This window comes from Nipponia nippon, unplaced genomic scaffold (assembly GCF_047370975.1).
Source record: "Nipponia nippon isolate SJK-2023a ecotype South Korea unplaced genomic scaffold, ASM4737097v1 scaffold_8, whole genome shotgun sequence".
NCBI lineage: Eukaryota > Metazoa > Chordata > Aves > Pelecaniformes > Threskiornithidae > Nipponia > Nipponia nippon.
The window spans coordinates 12,771,828-12,788,650 of NW_028262402.1; the positions used below are offsets into that span (position 1 = coordinate 12,771,828).

General features: G+C 41.8%; 2 protein-coding genes and 1 long non-coding RNA gene across 6 annotated transcripts in view; 2 read left to right on the forward strand and 1 right to left on the reverse strand.

Moving 5' to 3' along the window:
* The first annotated feature begins 733 nt into the window (after positions 1-733).
* CCDC112 (coiled-coil domain containing 112) lies at positions 734-10,931 on the forward strand. 2 transcript variants are annotated; one of them, XM_087741937.1, is made up of 10 exons: positions 734-827; positions 1,585-1,700; positions 3,495-3,616; positions 5,415-5,504; positions 6,851-6,926; positions 7,524-7,914; positions 8,735-9,151; positions 9,897-9,992; positions 10,609-10,727; positions 10,808-10,931. In XM_087741937.1, exons 1-10 carry the CDS (start codon positions 777-779, stop codon positions 10,836-10,838), a joined length of 1,509 nt encoding a protein of 502 aa, XP_087598063.1. In that variant the 5' UTR covers positions 734-776; the 3' UTR covers positions 10,839-10,931. The 2 variants fall into 2 exon arrangements, with proteins under 2 accessions (XP_087598063.1, XP_087598064.1); XM_087741938.1 differs by lacking the exon at positions 5,415-5,504.
* LOC148050452 (uncharacterized) lies at positions 4,438-11,051 on the reverse strand. Of its 3 annotated transcripts, none has more exons than XR_015700995.1 (3): positions 10,949-11,051; positions 7,685-7,832; positions 4,438-5,060 (listed from the first exon to the last, which is right to left on the reverse strand). It is a non-coding gene; the product is annotated as an uncharacterized LOC148050452 (long non-coding RNA). The 3 variants fall into 3 exon arrangements; XR_015700996.1 differs by lacking the exon at positions 4,438-5,060 and adding an exon at positions 5,391-5,628; XR_015700997.1 differs by lacking the exon at positions 4,438-5,060 and adding an exon at positions 5,391-5,628 and having other exon boundaries at positions 7,640-7,832.
* Positions 11,052-11,080: 29 nt separating this feature from the next.
* PGGT1B (protein geranylgeranyltransferase type I subunit beta) overlaps positions 11,081-16,823 on the forward strand; it is a 39,775-nt gene continuing 34,032 nt past the window's right edge. The window contains 1 exon segment of the mRNA XM_087741939.1: positions 11,081-11,239. Within this exon segment, the coding sequence (XP_087598065.1) occupies positions 11,106-11,239 (134 nt within the window). The 5' untranslated portion in view covers positions 11,081-11,105.

Sequence of the window (16,823 nt, forward strand, 5' to 3'; positions counted from 1 at the left end):
TGGTTAGTATATGTGAGTGACAAACAAGACCTTGCGAGTCCCTAAAATGTCTTGAATAATATGAAACTCTTTATTTTCTGTCAGGATAATGAGAATATATTCTGGTCTTCCTGAAGGAAGCAATCAATGCAAAACCTTAAACCCCGACATAAACTGAAGCCAGTAAAAAGCAGCTCCATGAGTTGAGAAAGGGAAAAAAAGTGTTAAATCATCTATGCAAGACGGTTAATCAGCCATAGTCAAATTACAACCATACATGGCTCTTCCCAATTAACAGCAGCCACTGAGAGCAGAGTGGGGAACCGTGTTACCCTACAGCCAGGGCCACTTGCTGCCATGCATTTGATGGATCTCCACACACAGGACTCCTAACCGTCCCGCCGGTCCGGCCAGCGCTGTCCCCCGGGTCTTCGGCACGCCGCTCTGAGGGGACACCAGCTTGCCACGCCCAGCCCACGGCCCCAGCCCTTCAGGGCGACTCCAACAGCTTCGGAGAACAGCCGGGGCTCTTCCAGGCCGTCGCCTCCTCCAAACGCTCCTCACCTCGGGCGCACGGCCGCGGGGGCTTCGCGGCTGCGGGCAGCCTGCGCGGCACCTTCCCCCGCCAAGAGGGCGGCCGCTCTCACACACGCACGCACTGTCCGCCTCAGGCGACACGAGGCAGCCCCGCTGCCTACAAACCCCGCCTTCTTTCTGCCGAAATCCCAGGATTTCGGGAAGCTTTAACCCGCCGGCGCGCGGGGTGGCGCGGCGCGGCAGCGGGGGCCGCCGCCAACATGGCTGCTCTGGCAACGGCCGTGGCCGCGGCGGCCGCCGGGCAGCAACAGGTAAAGGCCTCGCCGCGGCGCGGCCCGGCCCGGCCCGGCCCGGCCCGGGGCCTCCCCCAGCCCGCCGGCCTTGTCCGCCGGCCGGGGGAGCCCCTCGCTGCGGGCCGGCCGGGAGGCGGCCGCTGAGGAGTTGCAGCCGCGTACAAGGTGCAGGGATGAACGCTAACAAGAAACCTGTAGGAATCAGCGCGGGTTTGCCGGGCTGGCCCCAAAATGGTAGCTTCATAACCTGAACAGGCGCGGTCATGAGCTGCACTCCTTGCAGTGGCTGTGTTGAGGATGTTCAGGGTTTGCTGTGGTAAGAGCTGGCAATTTTCAGGGGGTATTAAGCAGATTTCAGAAGTAAGCTAGTGCTTCTCTTGAACAAGATGAAGTGGGGGCAATCTGGCTAGCGTAGATGACATGCTGGTAGTCAGGTCAGTAGTCACTGACTCGTCAGAGACTGACTGCCATGAGAGACACGGCATGTGCCTTGATTTCATATTGCAGTGTGGTGAGCAGCCTCTGTTAAAGCAAGCTGGTGTTGCAGTCTTTTCCATTTTTCTGTTGAAAAATGCATTTTTGTATGCAGTCATCAGCCTGCCATCACTCATCGCTCCGGTTTTATACCTGCGTGACTTAAAATTGGTGCAACTGTGCCAGTATAAAACTGAAGTAATGCTGTTACTCTGCACTGTGGTGGTGTCTGCTTAAAAGTAACCAATGACCATTTAAAAAATAAATCCTGGTTTTGAATATTTGATTTTGTTATGTACAGAATGACAGCTGTTCCAGTACTGCAGGTGCTGGTCGACAATTTCAGAACGGGAAGATGAAAGCTGAACAAGCTAAGAAAGTTGAATTCATAAGAACTGCAGAAAAGCTAAAAACTCAGTAAGTTAAACACTTCATCATAAGTATATTTTCATTGTGTTCTGGAGGTAAATAAGGTTCAAGGTAAGAATTTATGATACTGAAACCTTCAGGCTAAGATTTCATTTTCAGGAGCTCAGGCAGCTTATTGTCATTGTTAAAATAGTTCAGGATAGGCTCATGAGCTCCAAAATGCCCTGTTGTTCTAATTACCATTTGGCCTTTGGTCAGTCATCTTCTTTAGTAAGCTATTGCTGCACTAGATGCACAAAAAAGAAAGTGCATGTGGCATAATTGAGTTCTCAGTTTTCCTACTCAGCTGTGCTTACCCTTCTAAGGACCTAAAGCCCTTAAGACATACCAACAAAAGGGAATTGCAGCAGCATTACAACAGCTTCCTCAGAGAAGACTGAAAGCACTTCCTCTGGAGTATCTAGGCCACTGCTTTGGAAAATGGGGCTTCAGGACAGCTCAGGCACAGAAGTGATTTAAATCTGTTTGCGCACATCTTGCCTAAGTGCTGTAACAACTACGCTGGCAGCTGAAAGAACAGGGAGGTTTCTTCTTGCATGGAGGAGCTTCATGAGGAAGAGCTGACATAGCCTCCTGGCTGAAGCAGAGGTTTATAGTTGTGAATCCTGAATGAACAATGACGCTTAAGTCTCACAGCAATGTTTTACGCTGTCTGCTTGAATCAGCTCCTCCTTGGCTATTCCGGATCCTGGGTTATGGCTCAAAAATTGACTGCTGGGTGATGTAGACGTTCCCAAGCAGCTTCAAAGAAGGCATGCCATTTAACTACGGCACATTGTGCTTCTGTAGTTGTTGTACTCTGAAGGCTTCTACTGCACTGTGTGGGGAGATTTGTTACTTGGGTCTGGTCTGTGAATTCCAGTGGACAGCAAAGCATTTAAACTGTGAACCATAAACTGCACCATATAGGGGTTTGAACCATATAGCAGCAATAGTCTGCTGAAGAACCAAGCTGCTACTGAGAGACAGTTTCTTGGGCTGTCGGTGGTGTTGCTTAATGTTGGGAATCTTACCAGGTGTCTCTGTACTGTGTGGCACCAGTGTCCTGCTGTTCTGATCTCCAGTGTGGTGGCACCAAACTTCATAGATGTGCTCCGGACTGCAGTATCTGCAGTACTTTTGCATGTGCTGTTCTGCAGGTCAGACCCTAGTATACTGCCTGCTTGTAGTAAAGTGAAGCCCATCCCACTCTGAGTTGCACTCTAAAGCTTCTGACCTTAGTAAGAAAGCAAAAGTTACCTGTAACTCTCTGTACTATACATAAAGCATAGTCAGTAAGTAAGGTAGCAGCTTTAATATCTTAAGTTCTTTAAATGCTAATGAACTTGAATTAGAATCTTGCATTGCAGTAGTACTATTACTAGTGTTAAGGCTGAGGGAATGTGCTTTTGTCTGTGCTGGAGCTCCATCTATGTGTGCAACTGCATTAATACAGCCTGTCTCTGTCCCTGTGCTTTCCAATGAAAATTCTCGTCAGGCTTCCCAGCAGTGAACATAGAGATAAAATTTTAGGCCATTTCAGTGTGTGAACCGCTGCCTGTCAGTGAGGTAATTTCCTTGTTAACTTCTTTCTCTTGTTCAAGTTCTTGGATTACTTTGGTGTGTAGTCTTGTAACTGCAGAAAGATTTTCCTTGAAAACAGCTGTAGGAACAAACTAGTGTTTTGTATAAAATCTAAGATAGTCCTGTTGACACAGCCTCAGCTGGATACTAACCTTGGAAAATCTTGGGGCTTTGCTAAGTATTCATGTCTTACTCAGTGTGGCACCCTTTTTTTCCCAGGCTTGCACATATAGAAAAAGACAAAAAGGGACATCTTTACAATAGGAAGAGTGATTTCAGGGTAGAATACAGCATACTAGAGGAACTGGAACGTAGCATGACTATCAGCAGGAAAACTGAAAGTAAGTGGGGTTTTATTTGGGGTATTTTTTTGCCCTTTTTTTTTTTTTTACCCTACTGTTGTTTGTTGAAATGGTTTAATAATCAGTAGTACAGAGAGATTAGTTCAGGTGGAAGGTAGATGTTGATAGAAGTGTGGTATTTCACCATATGTACTGCTTATAAAGAAGACTTCCACAATTCACTTCCAAAATTCAGAATCATAAACATTTTGGGCTTTCTGTGTTATTAATTGTTTTCTTTTAATCTTCAATGTAGCAGATACCACCCACAACAACCTCAGTGGAAAGTTACTGTTTTAGAAACTTGGAATCAAATTTTGTGTGTGTATTGCAAAATCTAATGTAGTCTAGCTAAGGTACAATAAATATATACTTACCGCAACATAAGTTTTCACGCACCGATTGCTGCCTCTAAATATACTTTTAAACAGTTCTCTGTTTGCATTTTTCAAATTTGTGGATAATGAAAATTCATAGTCTAAATAGTGAGATGGTACACACTCTGTCCTACAATATCTGTTCCACTTACAGGCTAATTAAATACTTGAGGAAAGAAAGTGAGTCCCTGGTCACAGTACCTAGATTCTTTCAAAAGTAGTCAAATAAATCATGCTATGCCTTCTGATATAGAAGATCAAAACAAAATAAGTTGAAGAAGGGAAAGGACATGTAGGGACAACTAAAAATACACTCACCTTCTAAATTTCTATATGTTTTAATGTGCATCTTTTAGTTAAGGAAACTTATCATATCCTTCACATCTTGCAGTCCTTAAGAAATGTAAATATTTCCGAGGAATGACTAAGCTAAAAAGTTCAGAAAATTTTCTAGGGGTAAGAAGGGAGCATTGAAGTATGGATGGAAATACTGTTGTGAGATAATAAAAAGGACAAAGATGAGAGGTGTAAGACACTATGTGTGAGATGTGAAGGAGTGTTAGAGTGTGATCTTTTAGGGTGTGTACTAGAACCCCCAAACTTCCCATTTATATGTTCGGGTCTTTCAGCGCGATCTATGTGCTTTTACACTTTCTGTGGTCTCAGCAAGAACTAGTAGAGTCATGTCTTAGCTACATTTTGTTACATATAGGTCTTGTAATCTGTTATCCCTTCCTTAAACCAAATCGTTTAGGATAGGTGATACAGCTCCTTCACACCTAACATGTATCCAGAACTTCACCCTCATCAGTATTTTATTTACGGACTCACGAGGAGCCAAAATAACAAAGCAAATAAGTGCATGCATGCTTGGAGTACATGAAAACATTGATTCTACTTTAGTTAACACAGCAAATAAATAAATCTCGTTGAAGTAGTACATTCACATATGCTTTCCAAGTTTCTTTTCTCTTCATTGCTGAGTTTTTCAAGGCCTAGGTCAGTTTCCTTCGAAATTCTAGAGGAGGTGTCATCTGCACAGGCAGTGTTCTCCAAACTCTGGTTACCTGATAAAAGGTTTGGAGAAAAGAAAAAAAAAAAACAAAAAAAAAACAAAACACCACCCTGATTTAATCTAGCTATGACTATCCTGTCAACCCCTTTAGAAACAGGAGCTACTAATTTTAAAATCTGTTGACACTGTGTGGGAAGATATGTGGCCTGTGCAGTCAGCTACATGCAGTTACAGTCATGTTAAAATGCTTAGTGTTACGACAGTTTCTTATGATCAAACAGAATTTGTGTCCATGCTTGGATGAAAACCCCAGTTTATTTTGGACACTTCATTGTTCTTGTTCTTGTACTGAATTTAGTGCACAGAGAAACTATTAGAACTATCAGCACCTTATTTTGTTTAACAGAAGCTAAAATCCTGCAGCAGCTATCGAAAATACAAAATAATGTGAAGAGACTTCAGCAACAATTAAAAGGTGTGAAGCCTACACCAGAATGTAAGTTGTGATGACAGATTTTAAAAAATTTTCCTCTATAGACAGGTTTCTTGCATAGTTGGGCTTGTGATTCGCCTGCAGACTTGGGATATTCTTTCTCCAGTTAATCTGCTTTTCCAGGAAACTGGGAAGAGAAGAATGCAGAAATGTGATAAATTGTGAAAGATCATGCAGTTCTGTGTGGAAACAGAGAAACATACGCTGTTTTAGAAGTGGTGTGGGTATGTTTCTTCAGGCTGTTGAAAGCCAGTTATTTTCTATATGTAACTCATCACCTATGTAAAATAAAGTTAGTATTCTACTGCTGTTTAGCTATAGCTCCCTTTCATCTGTTAAGAGGTCACAGAGTAGGGTGTACAGGGAGCTCATTTCTAGCCGTCCACATGGCTTGAAGTGTAAGTTGGAATATTCTGTGGAAAATGCTGAAACAACTCGTTCAGTTTGGATGTTTTGAAACTTTTGGGAAATAGGCACTGAAAGAACCATTCTCCTGTGATACTCTTCTACCCTGTGTGGAGCTCAGGTTGAAGCCCTCCTGCTAGCTGAGGGCTTTCTGATGCTAGATAAAATGCCTCTTGTTTCATTTATTCAGTGTCTATTCTATAAAAAATGCATTATCTTCTTAAGCTGTCAGCAAAGATGCCAAGAACTACAAGGCATGAAAGCTGAACTAAGAGTTTTACATGATATAACTGTACCAATCTAGTTTATTATTTTTTAAAGCCAGGTTAGTTAAACTATGTGTTCAGTATGTGTCCATAGAGATGTTGTGCTGGTTTAAAACAGGTCCTAAAACTTTTTCCTACCACTTCAAAATAGATCTTCGCTAGGCAGCTGTCTTACTGTCTTTCTCCGTATCAGGGCTACAGCATGCTGACAGTACAGGATAAAGTCTTACTTTGACGTTTCTTTGTCAGCTTTGTAAAAGTAGTGACCTGTAGGTTAAATAGGATTGCTACAGCCTGGTATAAGCCAAAGATTTGAGCATGCTTCTTAAGTCATTAACTGCATTGTTATAAAAAACAAAAGTGGAAACTCTTTAGGATAAGGCTGTCTTATTCTGTGAATCAGTTGACGGTTACTCAGAATGAGACTTGTTTAATGGAAATAAACATTTATACTGGGATTTGCATCCAGTTAGCTGAATCACTGTGAAATCACACCTTTTGAATAAATGAGAGTCTTGTCTGTCAAGGCTGGCTGAGATGGAAAGACATGCTTTTTTGTACACTGAAATAAAAGAGTCACAGAAGTGTCTGCAAGTGCCTACATTTCTGGATAGTGCTGAATTACTGGTAAATACTGGAGACTACTTAACAGACACACTCTTTTCTTTTCCTTTTTAGTTGTTCACAAGCTCAAGGAAATGATGGAAGAAGTTGAAAATGCAATCAATGCTTTTAAGGAGGAACAGAGGCAAATGTATGTTTATACATACTTCATCTACAAGAAAAAGTGCTTTCATAAGACACAATGAAAACTTTGCATTAATCAAGTAAACTATTCTTTTGATTTACTCTTTTGCTAGTGATTCCTGTGGTATGTAAATCAAAACTCAGGCTATCAACGTTAGAATCTTGATAAACAACCTTTTAGAGGGGCTGTATATATATAGCTATTGCAGTGATCCGATGTAACATGATTGGCCTATGAGAAGGCTTTTCAGAGAAAGGCTGCAGAAGAGATTAGTGTGGGGTTTTTGTTGTTGCTGCTGTTTTGTTTTTTAAGTGGGTAGGTTTTTTTTTCCCTTTCTCTCTACTGGTGTCAGGAGGAGACCGAGTTAGTTGTTTGAGTGCCATAAATGTGTGCTTTCACTAAAAGGGTAACTTAATTCTGACTGTGTAGTGCTGTATTATGGGATAATTACAAGCATGCTGTCATCTGTGTTACCATTTCAGTTCTTAATCTTTGAAAAATAGCTTTTGTGTGGCATTGAACAATTCCAAAATTCATTTTCAGTGAATGAACAATGAATCCTGGATTTTTTTTTTCTTATTTCACTGTTCATTCTCTTTTCAGATATGAACAGCTTTTGAAGGAGGAGAAAACTGCCATTAATGAGCTCAGTGTCTTTGAGAGAAAAGTGGAACTGTGGGCATTAGGCAGCTCAACAACAGAAAAAGTTTTGAAATTACCATCAGCCAGGGTCTCAGTTGATAAAACACTGGAAAATCATCTACCTGAAGAAGTAGTAGAGTTTGAAAGATTTCTTCAGCGAACAGGAGGGCGGCAAGGAGGCTGGGATGATTATGATCATCAAAATTTTCTGAAAGTGTGGACAAAACACAAAGGAAGGCTATCCTACATGGATGAAGCCCTTGAGTATCTCTGTGGAAGAACAAAAGAAGACATTGAACAGCACGACAAATGGTATCAAGAATTTCTGATTTTACACAAAAGAAAGAGAGAGGTAAAATAACCCCTCTAAGGCTTTTGTAGCTTTAAGAAACAGTACTCATTTTTAATATGCATGCATTTCTTATTTTTGTATTTGCCTGTCTGGTGGTAGTGCTAGGTGGACTTACGTTATAGTTGATGGTATATAACTGAAGTCTTTAGCATCCTTAACTTGCCAAAAATATTTGTCTTAAAGAATTACCAATAAGTGTAGACCTAAAAACACACTGAAGTGGACTGTGTATTGCCAAACTATGTTATGAGTGCTTTTGATAGCAGTGGTCCAGCAAGTTAGATGCCAGTCCCAGAGCAGTAAGTGATCCTATCTGAAATTGCAGTTCTTACTACATCTGTCCCTAAGAATATCTGTCCCACTGTTTAGGCAATATATCTCTGCCATTCTGACATAGAGAATTATGATTCCTTCAAGAACTATCCATCTGAGTAATAAAAGATACACTGACATAAAAACTGAATTATAAAATAGTAGTTGGAATTGTTAATTTGAAGAAAAAAATTAAGACCTGAAATATGTTTGCATTAAAAAAAAAAAAGCATATTACACCAACATTCATAACTACTCCAAGGTAATATGAATGCCATAACTTAAATAATTTTAGCAGGCACATATTAAACCTGTGTGTGTGATCCATAAAATAGAAAAAAAAAATTGTGAGAAAGCAGACATAGGTGCTGTTTTGCCTTTAGTAGACTTTTCATTCCTATCTGCAGTTTGTATCCTTGGAGCATATGTTTTCACCAGACTGAATCAACAGGAATGTGTATAATTTTCATGAAAACCTTATTTTTTTTTTCCTGCTGTTCTCTTGTAGTCAATTAAGAAGTGGAAAGAAAAGCAGCAGCAAGAAAAAGAAAGAAATTTGAAGAAGAAAGAGAAATCAGAAAAAATGCTCAAGGAAGAATGGCTACAGCGTGAAGAAGCTCAGAAGCAAAAAGCGGAAGAAGAAAGAAAAAGACAAGAAGCAGCAGTTGAAGCATGGAAGAAACAGAAGGCAATAGCATTTGCAATGGAACAAGCATCGCAACTAAAACTAGAAGAAGAGAAGGAGAAAAAGCAACAAAAAGAACGCCAGCGCCAATGCCACATGAAGTTACTGTTGGAAAGATATACCTTGCAGAAGAAAGAAAAGGAGGAACTTGAAAAGCTTGAAAAGGAGAAGAGAGAGGAAGCTGAAAAGGAGGAAAGGAAGAGAATTGCTGCACAAGAAATTACTAAGTTTCAAGAGCGTGTGCGTAATTACATCTCCATTTATGCATGTTGTTTTAAATTCACCTACTTCCTCCTATAATGTAATCTGTTAAACACTTTTAAAAATCCTTAATACTCAAGTTTCATTCATTTAAGTCTATTTTTGATTCGCTATGAATAACAGCATCTCTTACATACAAGAAACAGTATGAAACTTTATTCTAGACAAAGATGTTGCTTTTCCTTAATATCTAAGTTCTACAGGGTTATTCAAGCCTTTATTTCTTTCTACATATAGAAGTCATTTTATTTATTTCAGTGTGAAAATGTTTGGGAAAAACAGCTTAGGCTGTGTTGCTCTCCATGCTATAGAAAACTTCAAAAGACCTGATTGTTGTATGCAGGTATGAAATAAAGAGCTGTTGAAGAACCTGCAGGTTTCAGTAGCTGTAAGGTCAAGTTAGATCCCATCTCAATGTAAATCTGATTATTGGAGAACCGGTATTATTGTCAGCATTCACACTAGAGTTCGTTTTTATAAACAGAGATTAAACTACTACAATCCTTCCCCCACCCACCCACCCACCCCCCAATACTGTGTAACTATGATTTGTTTGTGCAGGACAAGCTGTAGCAAGTAGCTAACTAGTGTAACTTTATTCTGTGCTATGACAAAACAATGTCAAAACAAAAAAATTAACTGTGAAAAGGCTGTATATGTATTTTGATACAATATGTTTTACATCCAAAGAAAAGTTTGCTTTTCCATTTGTTATATGTTTCAGGATCTACGTAAAGTGGAGCTAAGAATTCTACAAAAACAAGCTAAAGAAGTGGAGAAACGAGAAAAAGAAAAAAGGTTGGCAAAGCTAAGAGAGAAGGTAACTTTTTTTTTTTTAATCTGAGGTGTGTGCAGCTTGATTGTTTAAACCACCTTTTTCCTCATTGCTCTAAAAAGCTATTACTTTTACTTATCTAAATGGCTGATAAAGGGAAAAAAAAGAAATAAAAAGTCATGCTCATTATTAGGAGACAGAAGTGTAGCAGGCATAGTTGTTCTGTTTAAAAAAAAAAAAAAAAAAGACTAAAAAAAAAGGCAAAAGAGAATTTATTTTGTCTCCCGGCAGTATTTATCCTGGGTAAAGCCTATAGCTCATACAAATGCGCTGCAGTATGGGTGGTGGTTCTTATTTTTTAAATGGTTGTCTACCCTTAGGTAACTAAGTGGGCTGGCTTCCAGGAGAGTTTTGGGAACATTGTCTGGATTTAACCTTTTAAATCACTAAAATTTAACGAGAGCAAGCAGTTGTTGCCCCTCTTCCCGATTTCATGTTTCTGCCATTTCCTGTGGTAGCGTGGCGGGAACAGCCTCCTTCTGGCTAGCCAGCTGTGCTCTGTTGACTCCGCACCTATTCGTCTGGTGAAGACCTAATGAGTGTATGTAACTCATTCCGTCATCGATGAAAAAGACCCATCTTTTGTTTGTTTCACTCTGAGGTCGAGATTCATGTAACCAGAGACGGGTCCAGGCTGTACAGACCTACCACGGGCTGGGCGGAACGCACAAAAGAGGGAGCACCAGCAGCTTCAGAACCGCTCTTACGTATTCCTCGCAGGTAAGGGGAGCAGTGGATGGGCAGCATGACAAAAGCAGAGTTATGGAGGAGCTCTTCATGCTTTTTTGCCTTGTTTTTAGAGCTATCCCGCCCTGGAGACAAGGGTTGTAGAGGAGCACCTGCCTGTCCCTGTCGCAGGATGATGACTTCCTTGCCTGTGAAGCGGACAGCAGCCCTCAGGAGCTGTCACAAAATTTGCTTGACACAATGACGTACATTACCTTTGTATTTTTGGAGTGTCGGATTTGTAAACGTCATCTGTCAGACCGGCAGAGTGTGTATGACGGCATGCGTTTGCGGTGGGCGTCACGGCGGAGGGGGCGGGCCGGCCGCCGGGCGTGACGCCATCCGCGCGCGCCGGGCGAGGGCGGCGGCAAGATGGCGGCGGCGGCGGCGGCGCCGTGCTCGGGGGAGGCGGAGCGGCTGGACTTCTTGCGGGAGCGGCATGTGCGCTTCTTCCAGCGCTGCCTCCAGATCCTGCCCGAGCGCTACTCCTCCCTGGAGACCAGCAGGTAGCGGGGCGGGCTCCTCCAGGCGCGGGCGGGGGGCGCCCGCCCGCCAGCCCCGGGGTCGGCGCCGTGCCGGCCTTCGGGGCCGCCGGGCCCCGCCGCCCTCGGGCCGCGTGTGGGGAGGAAGGCGGGAGAGACCTCCTTGCTTTTCGGCCGGCGCCCCCGGCCCGTCTCGGGGAGGCGGCGGCTCGTCCCTCTCCGGCGGGCGGTCCCGTTGAGGGGGGATCCCCGCTGGAGGGCGGCCCGCCCGGCCGCAGCGCCGCGCCGCGCCGGCCGCAACGGGGGGGAAAGCGCTCCCCGTACGTCTGCCCGCCAGCGGACGGCTCCCAGAGCGTAGGAGTTGATGCAGGGGTTTAGTCCGTGCTCGCTTGAACTCCCCGATGTCCCCGAGGGAAGACTTGTTGATCCTTTCAGTCTATTTTCAGTCCTGTGCTTCGCTCCTTTAATCCACCCTGGAAGCCGATTTTAAAATATATGACTTAAGCCTTTTGTAGCTCGAAGTCAGCATGCAGAAGACTCTTGTTTATGTAACAGAAATAATTTAAATCTTCACTAGCTAGTATAAGAGTTACGGTACTGGTGAAGTATGTTCCTCACTTTGAATTAGAGGGGCACTTGTCTTCAGAATGCATTTATTTCGGATTCTTAAAGTCTTCACGTAAGGTGGTCAGTTATATCTGAGGCACAAGAGGATCAATAATTTGATTGTCAAGCTGCACTTGATAAAAGCTTGGAGACATGTAGAGGGTTTGATCTCTTACTCAACCAATAAAATCATCAGATGCTTTTCCCTTTGTAATCTCTTGCACGTCAGGCTGTGAAGAATGCTTAATGGCTTTGATCAAGTCTTCCTGCTAAGTCAAGCTTTGTTTCAGTTGAGAGTACAAACGCTTGGCAAAAACATGTAAGGATGGATAGTGCCAAACTGTGTGTGGAATAACACATAGCTTGATATTCAAAAGGAAAGCTAGAAATTTTTATTCCAGAGATGTAAATCATTTGTTCATTAAGAATTAGCTGATGTTTCACTGTACTTTGTCAGTTATTTTAAGTGACAGCGAGAGGAAGTCTAGGCATGCTATCCTCTTAACTCTTGCTAGGCATTAAAGTTACAATAACATGCAGCTGTATTAGAATCAAAGTGCAAAGAGCTAGCCTTAGCCACACCAACATATGGAGAAAGGCTAAGGGAATAGGGTTTGTTCAGCCTAGAGGAGAGAGGTTCTGGTCATGGACTTTTGTTACCAAGAAACTACTTACAGAGAAAGATGGAGGTGCACTCTTCACCAGGGAGCACGGTGACAGGGCAGGAGACTACGGGAATGAGTTGCTTCAGGTGTAGGAAAAATGTTCTTCACTGTTAGAGCAGTTAACCACAAATAGGTTGCCCAGTGAAGTGCTGGAGTCTCCCTTGACGACTTGGCTTGTCGGGGTCCTGGGTCAGCTCATCTAAGGCCCTGCTTTCTGCAGAAGGTGGGACCAGTGATTGCCAGGGGCCCTTGGCAACTGAGACATTTCTATTCCGTGATTCACATTGCCAAGCTGTCGCAGTTTGCCACTGAGCTGAAACAGAGGCTCTGGTTTACATGAGGTCTTCCCCAGTCTTACTGAATAATGCTAATAGTAATGCCAATTGTTTTGAGAACTCTTGAGAAATTAATGAGGTGTCTGAGCTTAAATTTAATGTGTGGTCATAGTAGCCACAACACATTAAATAACCAGTGCCCAGCGTATGGTACATAATGGCTGTGCCACACTGAAAAATCGCTGTTTACTGAAAAATCGCTGTTTTCTGAAAACTGGAACCGTCAATTTGAAACTATTTCGGGATGCCTTAATTTTTGGCAAATGAGCACAGTCTAAGCCTTTGATTAGAATAAAAGTCACAGTCGTCTAAATTCCTGCATTTTTTGAAGTTGTGAAGTTTTTACTCAGCCAGAGGTTTTTCAGTTCTCTTACAGTGTTTTTTAGATCAGTATTCTGCAGACGTACATACACGTCTCTTAAGAAATTCTAAGCAGGGGATTGAACCATGAATGCGTCTTCCCCAGTTTGACCTTGAGGGGGTACTAAGTTTGCCTTTTTGAGAAGTTCAAGGTCACTGATTTCAGCAAGCCTCCTGAGCTGGTACTGCTGCAGAAGGAAATGCTGTTACCCTTTTATTCTTACCTCCCTTGTTCCTGCATTTGTGTAGTTCCATGGTGAATTAGATGGGAAACTCAACTAATTAAAGAGAGACTTGTAAAAAAAAAAAAATCATTTGTCAGTGAGTTCGTTTTGGTTCACTGCACTGCAGCAGAAGCAACTGCATTTGTTGTCACCATGCAGGGTGGTAGAGGCTGAAATTTTCCACACAGTGCTGGTCCAGTCTAACTTAAGCTGTAGTTTGTCAAACACTAAGGGAGTAGGTAGAACAATAAAGAAATTTGATTTCACGTTCTTAACTTACTGGCTCAGAGCTGTCGTGATTATTTTTGTCTGTAGTTACTGTATGCAGCATCAGCAAGGGTAGTTTGTAAGTAATCTGGTTGATTACATGTGTTTCATGCATGATCAGTCAGTACTGTGAGGTTTTGCAGGAGAATGCAACTCTCCTGTTCCCTGATGTCTTTCAGACTGTGGTGCTTCCTGGTGCTCTTCGTAGCACACTTGCTCAGTTTCTCAAATTGGTCGCTTCAGATGCTTTCTGAATTCTGTTGGGAAACTGTAGTCTTTGTCCATGCCTGAAGACGGAGAGCTCAGAACCTGTCATCAGAAATGTTTTTACTTGCTTATCTTGAAGGGGAACTTAAGACAAATGATACCTGCTTTGTAAGCTTTTGGTAGGTCAATTAACAAATAAATCGCAGCTGTCAAGCTTTGATGCTTGACTTACTAAATTAATACACATGCAGTAGCTAAAGTGGTAGAAGACATGAAGAAAAGATACAGCAAAAGTGATGCCAGACTTGGGGGTTGTCTTACAAAGGGCTGCCCTCTGTGGAAATCGCTGTATGTAAAGTTTTTACACTTCATGCCATGTCAGCTAAGGTGCTGCTGAGAGGTGTCTTTGTTAAGTGTTAGAACATGTGTCTGTTAATTTTCTGTGAGGCAGGATAGCGTATGGAGCAAGGATGCAGGACCTGCCCATGTCCAGTGGTGCCAGATGTTCTTGCCCATCGTATGTGAATTCCAACACACTGTACCGGCTGTTCCTTAATTATACTGGTACTATTAACACAGAGAATCAACTCTAACTAAGTAAACTGAAAACTAACTATATGTAAAACCACTTTTTACATTCGTTTCTCTGATATATGTATTTTTAAGTGTAGACGAGATTTTATTGTCTGTCTAGTATGTACAGCCTTGTGGTTTTGGACCTAGTTTGTGGTAGTTTCTAGTGCTGAAGTTGGCATGTTGTTTGTGCCTCATTGGCAGTAGCTTAGCAGGGTAACATAATATGAAAATGTCTTTAAGTAGTTTCAGTAAAAGATTGTCAAACTTAGTGTTTGTGAAAACCAGAAAATACACGCAAGGTTTCAAAGAAATAATTTACTGTAGCTGAATGGTAAATTCATTGTTTTTTTTATAAAAGTAGTGGTTTTGCTTGAGCTAGTGGGTTATTATCCAGAGTCAGATTTTGGGTTACACAGATCTGATCAATGGCAAAAGTTGATATAAGCCTTGAAGTGTTAACTTTGTACTTTTAAAGACAATTTTTAAGTCATCATATGGCTTAAAAGGATACCCTTGTCCCACATAGAAATACCTTTGTGTGTAACATACTTGTTTTTGCTTTCTATACTCAAAAACTGTATTTGCAATAATAGTAGTAAAGAGACATAGTTTAGAATCCAACGATTACAGAGTAAGTTTATGCTTTCTGCCATGAATACTTGCAGTAATGGAGCTGTACCCTATTCTGTGTTTGATTTTTTTTTTCTTTTTTTTTTTTTTTTGCAAGACCCTTAGAGTTGCATGGAGGGATTTTTTTTGAAGAGAGAATGTTCAGTATCCAAGCAGATTATAGATTATTTTGTTTGTAAGAGTGGTATGAAAAGCCATGCAAAAGCTGAGGGTCAAAGATAGTGTAAAATCAAGTAACCTCAGCTTAACAAGTGGCCATTATTCAACTGAGTTTTGGCCTTTGCTTGTGGTATGTAATCCTAGATGATAACAATTTTGAAGCAGAAGTTGTTGACTTAAATTCTGCTTGTGAATGGCCACAGGATGACTATAGCAGCTGGTCAGCCCACTGCTAAGAATGTCACCCTTTGAGGTTGTGCCATTTTATCGAGATCAGTGTCTGCTGCATTATCATTTGGCTGCTGTATTTTAATTAGAAGAATTCTTTTGGAGGTGTGTTTTGGGCTGACTCACATAATTTTTTTCTTTGGTCTTATTGTTTGTGGTTCTGATGCAGAACCACATGCGGAAATTACGTGTCTGTAGAGGCTTCTGTCCCCATCTGTCTCCTCGTCTTTAGAGGTGGCTACTACTGATGGCCAAGGTGGCTCAACAGCTTGTGAGGTAACTGCAAATTATAACTTAGTCTCCTGAGGAAAGCTGGCATTAGCTTTTGGTTTTCCTTAGCATGCTAAACTAGTTTCTGCCTGCGTAGCAGCTGTTTCACAATCCATCATCCTGTCTCGTGAAAGGAGAGCAAGAATTTCTAGAAGAAGGATGGGTAGATGCAAGTGTGGGTGGCAAAATGTACTTCCAGCTAATTTTAATCTGAGTCAGGACTTCCAAGGTACCATGACATGAACATTTTCTCTTATAGCAAGCTATCTCAAGTTCCTAACCCAGTGCTGTTGCTTTGGTGCTCTGTCAGAGCAATTAATGCAGCTGTTTGAGGGGCCATGCTGTAAGATGAGGGACTGCAATGGTTTGAGGTAAAAACAAAACCCTCAAAGAAGGTGTTGTTTAACAGGTATGGTGGCACACGTTTATGGAAGGAAATGAGCTGTGGGCAAGACAGACATTCAGCATGCACTCCTGTGTTGGATACTTGGATTTGACGTGCTTAATTTAGATGTTTAATTTAGTTAGTCATCTAGGCTCCTTTATACCAAAGGACAGCAAATAAGTACCTCTACATGGTAATTCATCCTGTGTGCCTATTTATACGTTGATTCGTTACAAAGGGATCTGTGCTGTTTGACACCTAGCTTCTAAGCATCTGAAATTGGGTTTGGGACACAATGAGAGACAGCTTACTGCAGTTCAGGGTTTCCTTGCGCTTACTGCATATTTAGGGGGTTGTTCATGTAAGAATTCATCACAGAGAACTAGTGCTCCACGTGTTAATAACCTAGCTTACTTTGTAGTGGGTTTTTTTTTTTTTTTTCAGGTAAGCAGGCCCTTGGGTTAATGTCTGAATTGGCATATCATTACTCTATAAAAGGAGGGGTGGCTTATATGAAAAGCCTTGTTGAGACAGAGAAATGTTTACAGTACAAAGAACATAATTTCATCCACTAGATAAATTTCATGCTTTCTGAGCTAGGCTCTACGTGTTGCACCACTGTCAAAGGCTAAGAATTCATAGATATTTCTGTTTCTGCAACCGTTTGTTAATTTCCCCATGATATTTATGGTGGGA